General features: G+C 31.9%; 2 protein-coding genes across 2 annotated transcripts; both read left to right on the top strand.

The window, feature by feature from the left end:
- The first annotated feature begins 2,392 nt into the window (after positions 1 to 2,392).
- LOC139899873 (protein FAR-RED IMPAIRED RESPONSE 1-like) lies at positions 2,393 to 4,717 on the top strand. Its single transcript, XM_071882701.1, has 4 exons — positions 2,393 to 2,486; positions 3,066 to 3,873; positions 4,162 to 4,372; positions 4,484 to 4,717. The coding sequence occupies exons 1-4, from the start codon at positions 2,393 to 2,395 to the stop codon at positions 4,715 to 4,717; spliced, it is 1,347 nt and encodes a 448-aa protein (XP_071738802.1).
- Positions 4,718 to 4,953: 236 nt separating this feature from the next.
- Positions 4,954 to 5,966, top strand: LOC139899872 (uncharacterized). The gene is made up of 3 exons (XM_071882700.1): positions 4,954 to 5,087; positions 5,354 to 5,472; positions 5,548 to 5,966. The coding sequence occupies exons 1-3, from the start codon at positions 4,957 to 4,959 to the stop codon at positions 5,964 to 5,966; spliced, it is 669 nt and encodes a 222-aa protein (XP_071738801.1). The 5' UTR covers positions 4,954 to 4,956.
- The last annotated feature ends 563 nt before the right edge of the window (positions 5,967 to 6,529 follow it).

The raw sequence follows: 6,529 nt of genomic DNA, 5'->3' as shown, positions 1-6,529 counted from the left end.
AACGCATGTTTTCTCATCGACACAATATGCATCTTTGCTGTTGCAAAGCTTAGTACAATAGTTATTATCTAATGGCTGGCATTCTGGTGCCGAAGAACGTCGCCACCATGGTACGTCGTCAGCTGCAAGACATGATTCATATTTTATTCTCAATAAAATAATTCTATCTTATAAAACTATATATACACACAAGTTGAGACAAAAACTTATACTGCAAGAGATTGGATTAGTTACCTAAAGAAGTAGCCAAGATCATGGTAAGAAAAATAAGTGCTTTGTATTCGAATCCCATGAAGATTAAATCGATTGTTATGTTTTACTGATATATGAACAATACTAGTGTAGTCCTATTTATAAGTGATAATGATGTAACGAAATTAAGTTAATGAATTTAAATTTAGAAGCATTAATGGAAGGTATTTAACTTTGTATTGTAACTCCAAAGTTAATTAGTATCATGTTACTTACACATCATGTTACTTACAACTGTTTGCAAATGTATTCTTCAAACTTTTCTTTATTAAAAATATTTGTTTAGGTACGACAATGGGCAAGAAAAAAACCCGTGACTAGCGGTACCCGATTCACGATAAGCGGGTAAAATCATTAAAGTTTATCCGCGGCACGGATACGGGTAAAAAATATAATCGCCGACGGTCACAGGCGGGTTACGGGTATATACTATCCGTCGTGGGTAAAATCCGATCCGCTAATCCATGAGACTTCTTTTTAATTACCCGCAAACTTACACACACAATTATTAATTTTAAAATTAATTTCACTTGTAATGGAATAATATTAAATATATAATATTAATTGGGATTTGCTAACATGTACCATATGGTACATGTTAAAAAACATTTATTAAATCAATACTTTCCTTTTAAAGACAAAATAATATTAAATATACATTTTATTTTGGCATCTTCCCAGATTATTGAATACAATTTAAATTATTTAGGGAAACAATTACCATCATCAATGCATCTTATCATGTGTTATGGTGGCACATTGCAGCAAAATCCAATTAAATATAAGTAAAAAACTAAATTTTCACGAAATGTTACATGTAGCTTGAACATATGGTTTGTAATTAATAAATTATTTGAATTTTTTAATGTTTTTTTAACAAGTTGTATTTTTTATTTTTTTTATTTTGAAAGGCAAGCAAATCATTTCATTCAACCAAATTAAAGTACATAAGGCACACCTTTCTGTATTTTTTATTACTTGCGGGTCACGGGTATCCGCTGGTTATGGGCGAAATTTTTTACCCTCTGGGTAACGGGTCTTAACGAGCAAAAAAAACTTGACGGGCATGTTGCAGGTATATATAATAATAATGTATTTCATTCATCCCAAATCTATAGTCTATTATTTGGAGAAAAAAAACTAACTTGTGCTCTAAGGGCACTAGTTAAGAGTGGTTAATGAATTCAAAGTTTCCATGTATATTATAAAATGTAATTAATATAAATGTAAATTTAGAAATTTGTGAGTTTAAAAATTTAAATTTCTAATATATTTAGAAAGTTTGAGTGAAATAAATGAGGCTTAACTTCTGCCTTTAGGGCACAAGTTAGCCGAACCCTATTTCTTTTTGGATGTATCAAATTAATTATTACCTTCAAATAAGAATAATGTGCTAAAAAAATTTTGTGCCCGTAGTTTATTCATATGAGTTGTAATCAGAAGAAAACAAGTAAAAGGTTGAGAACCAAGGAACACATCTCAGCCTTTGGATCTTTTTTGATCAATGCACCAGATTAAACCACCAATTTGTACTGGAAGGGTATTTTCATCATTTGCCAATTACACCCTTACGTACTTGACAAAACCACGAAGGCTATCGATCAAATCCCTCAAAACCCTAACAGGCTCCTGGCGATTGGCGATTAACGTTTCTCCGGCGACCGATCGGTCATCTTCAACCTCGTTAACACCGTTATAGCTCCGATTTATAATCATACGATTCTAACAGATTTAACGTTGATTCGTAAAAGCAGTCGATCACTCAAAAATTGCAGGATATACGAATTCTTCTCAAAATCAATTGATATTCACCTTCAATTTAAGCAAAATGGAACCAGAAATCGATATCAGTAACGAAGAACAAATCGAAATCCAGAATGCTGAAGGTATGTGTATTGTTTCTTCTTTAATCACATGTGATTAAATTTGGATGAAAAAGTATATACTTTGAATTTGAGTAATTTCTTTATCAATCACATGTAATTTCCAGTTAAAGTGATAATCATAAATAGAATGAAGACAGAAACTGAACTGTTGTAAATTTCAAGTTAGTCAATCACATGTGATTGAGTTTAATGATATGTATTTTGTTGCATGATCGTTTCACTGCTGCGAATCAAATTATCCAATCAATTAATCAATGGAAGAAGAATACGAAGTAATGGAGCCAGAAAATGAACCAATTGAAGTAGAATACGAGATCAGTGGTGAAGAAATTATAGATAACGCTACAGGTATGTTTTTTTTAGTATTGGATCACATGTGATTGGGTATTATGATGATACATTATTGTGATTTAATACATGTGATTATACTGTGATTGTATATATTCAATCACGTGTGATTATCTTTATTTAATCACATGTGATTTTATTTTATGTTAATACCTGTGATTATACGTATGATGAAATAAAACATATTGTAAATTTTTTCGTATTGGATCACGTGTGATTGGGTATTATGATGATACATTACTGTGATTTAATACCTGTGATTATACTGTGATTGTATTTATTCAATCACATGTGATTATGTTTATTTAATCACATGTGATTTTGTTTTATGATAATACTATATGTGATATGTATATCTGTGTCTCTTATCATGCACTTTTTTCTTGTTAAAAATCACTTGTGATTGTTAAAGTCATTTATCATATGAATGAGTGAATAACAGTTAAATCACATGTGATTTTCTTTATTAGATAAGAATGAGTGAAAGTAACATATTAGTCACTGATCATGTGTTAGTTGTTTAAGTTATATTTAGTGAACATTTAAATCACATGTGATTGTCTATTTTTTTTTGGACAGGTATAGATACACCAAAAGTAGCTACAACACGTAAAAACGAAACACCAGGTGGTTCATTGTATTATGCACCAATCGTTGATGAGAGTTTACTACCAGTTGTTGGAAAAAATTATGGAACACTTGAAGAGTGTGAAAAAATGTATAGGTTATACGCGTTTCATGCATGTTTTGACATACGAAAGTCAACTCAAAAGACTACAAAATATGGGTCGGTGAAGCAGAAATATTACTTGTGCAATAGAGGTGGTGTGTCAATGCAAGTGAACTTTGACACATTGCAAAGTAGTAAAAAGCCAATTAGGAAAAGCAACATGGAATGCACTGGATGTAGGGCTAGGGTTAAATTCGATTGGGTGTATGAAACTAATACGTTTATACTGTCCGACTTTCAAGAACACCATAATCATGAGTTGCTACCCCAAGAGTACCGACATTTAAGTAAAGCGGAAAGACAGATGAAGTATGCAGAGCAGTTGTTTGTATACCATTCGTCAGTGTCAAATATTGGTCCAACAAAAGCATACGAAGTTTATAGCAATATGAAAGGGTCTGAGAAAAATGTGCATGGGACTGTAACTGATTTCAGAAACTGGAGACGAGATTTGAATATTTTTATCAATGCAAGTGATTCTCAAATGCTCGTTAACAAAATGAAAGAACGGAAGAAATATGTTCCTGGTTTTTCATTTGAGTACAAGCTTGAAAAAAGTCAACTACGTTCAATTTTCTGGGCCGATGAAGTTGCAAAATGCAACTACAAGGAGTTTAGTGACATAATCTCATTTGATGCAACGTATAGAACGAACAGGTATGTTTTCTGGCTCACTAGACTCTCTAATCACATGTGATTGACATGTTTTCTGGCTCACCAGGGTTTGTAATTACTTGTGATTGACATGTTTTCTGGATCATTAAAGTTTACAATCACTTGTGATTGACATGTTTTCTTGGCTCATTATAGTTTCTGATCACATGTGATTGACATGTTATTTGGCTCATTACAATTTCTAATCACATGTGATTGACATGTTAATTGGCTTAATGACATGTACAACATGAAATTTGTACCATTTACTGGCATAGATAACCACCATAGGTGTGTCACTGTTGCTGCGGGATTGATCAGGGATGAAACAGCCGAGAGTTACACATGGCTTCTTACATGCTTCATGAAGACATTCGGGAAAGAGCCAAACATGATAGTGACAGATCAGGACAAATCAATGGCGATAGCGATAAAAGCAGTTTTTAAGACAGCAAAACATAGACTATGCATGTGGCACATTATGCGAAAGGTGCCATCAAAGGTATGAATTTTGTTATCACACAACAAATGTATTTAATCACATTTGATTGAAATATTTAATGATACATGATTTGCTTAATATGAATGATTAAAAAATGATATGTAATTACAGATTCAAGAAGCAATTCCTACTATTGAAGATGAAGTAGAAAAAGACTTCAAGAATAGACTTAATAAGCTTGTTTGGAATATGTATATAGAACCAAATGTTTTTGAAGAAAGATGGGAAAAGTTGATGCACGATTTCTCATTGAAAAATGATAGTTGGTTCAAACATATGTTTGATATTAGATCAACTTGGATACCAGCATATTTTATCGACACTGAAATGTTTGGTTTGATGTGAACTACTTCAAGATCTGAGAGTGAGAATGCTTTTTTCAAACTTTACAAGATCAGCAGCAAATCTGTTAACTTTTATGGACGGCTTTGAATCTGCAATGTTAAAACAGAGGTCAAAGCAAGAATCTTTGGATGCACAGACAATCAAGAAAAATTCAAAATTGTTAACTCAGCTGAAAATTAAAAAGCATGCATTAAAGGTTTACACACATGCTATTTTTGCAATCGTTCAAAAAGAGATTTATGAAGCATTGTATAGCTGTTTATTGGATAAAATGGACAAGGAGGAAGAAACGAAAATCTATGTTGTTAAAGAGGAAAAAGAGAAGACAAAAGAGGGTTCGAATGAAGAAAAACAGTTCTTCCATTACAAGGTAAAATTTATTTACATCTATGTTTATGTTTATAATCACATATGATTGCTGATTCAAAAATGTAGCCACTTATATCAGAACCTGAGAAAAACATTTACATGTCTGTTTATATATGTAATCACCTGTGATTGGCAAATCCAATCAAAATCTTTTTATCAATCACATGTGATTGATAATATAATTTTTTTTAAGGTACTTCCTAACAGCAAAGACGGATCAATGGTATGTACATGTAGACACTGTCTACGATATGGTCTTCTGTGTAGACACTGTTTTTGGGTTTTAAAGAACAAGAACATAGAAGAAATCCCTGAAAAATACATAATGAGACGTTGGAGAAGGGACATAATACCACCCGAGTTAAGATCAAGGAGAAATAGATATGGCAATGAAAACATAGTTGTACAAGATTCTGTTAATGAAATTACCTCAGTTGTTTATGATTGTATGGAACTTGTAGGCAGTGATGAAAAGATGCTAAAAGTGGTTCTTGAAAAACTTAAATTGTTGAAGAAAGAAGTTGAAGCTCAAGTGCCAAAACCGTCAAAGAAGAAAGATGATATAATTGGAAACATGATTGGAGTTTCAAAGCCAAGTACAATAGAAATACAAAACCCACCTGTTGGGAATTACAAAGGATGTGCAAATGATAAGCGTCTAATGAGTGGAAAAGAGAAAGCAATAAAGGAAAGCAAAAAGAGAAAGTTTACTTGTGGTAAATGTGGACGTGACGATCACAATCATAGGACCCGTGACAAAAAAAGAAAGCAAAAGAACAAGCAGAAACTTCAGAAATCTGAAGTTACTACTGAATTATTTAACGATTTTTTATTTTTTTATTCTCTTTCGTACAATTGTGAAATTCTGATGTTCCTATGAAATGCTTGAATTACATTTTTTATGTTTTTATTTTCATACAATTGTGAGGTGTTTCAATCATATGTGATTAGATAAGCCAATGAAGAATCACAAATGATTGGTAGATAATGAATAAGTGATTAAAAACACAAGTGATTGCCAATACAGAATCACAAGTGATTGGTAGATAATGAATAACTGATTAAAAACACAAGTGATTGCCAATACAGAATCACAAGTGATTGTTAGATAATAAATAACTGATTAAAAACACAAGTGATTGCCAATGAAAAATCACAAGTGATTAACAATGAAGAATCACAAGTGATTGTTAGATAATAAATAACTGATTAAAAACACAAATGATTGGTAGATAATGAATAAGTGATTAAAAACACAAGTGATTGCCAATACAGAATCACAAGTGATTAACAATGCAGAATCACAAGTGATTGGTGATTAACATTGAAAAACACAAATGATTGCCAAATACAGAATCACAAGTGATTGGTGATTAACAATGCAGAATCACAAGTGATTGGTGATTAACAATGAAAAACACAAATGATTGCCAAATACAAGAT

Source organism: Rutidosis leptorrhynchoides, chromosome 3 (genome assembly GCF_046630445.1).
Source record: "Rutidosis leptorrhynchoides isolate AG116_Rl617_1_P2 chromosome 3, CSIRO_AGI_Rlap_v1, whole genome shotgun sequence".
Classification (NCBI taxonomy): domain Eukaryota; kingdom Viridiplantae; phylum Streptophyta; class Magnoliopsida; order Asterales; family Asteraceae; genus Rutidosis; species Rutidosis leptorrhynchoides.
The sequence above is the reverse complement of the archived record's forward strand: the minus strand, read 5'-3'. Positions and strand labels throughout refer to the sequence as shown.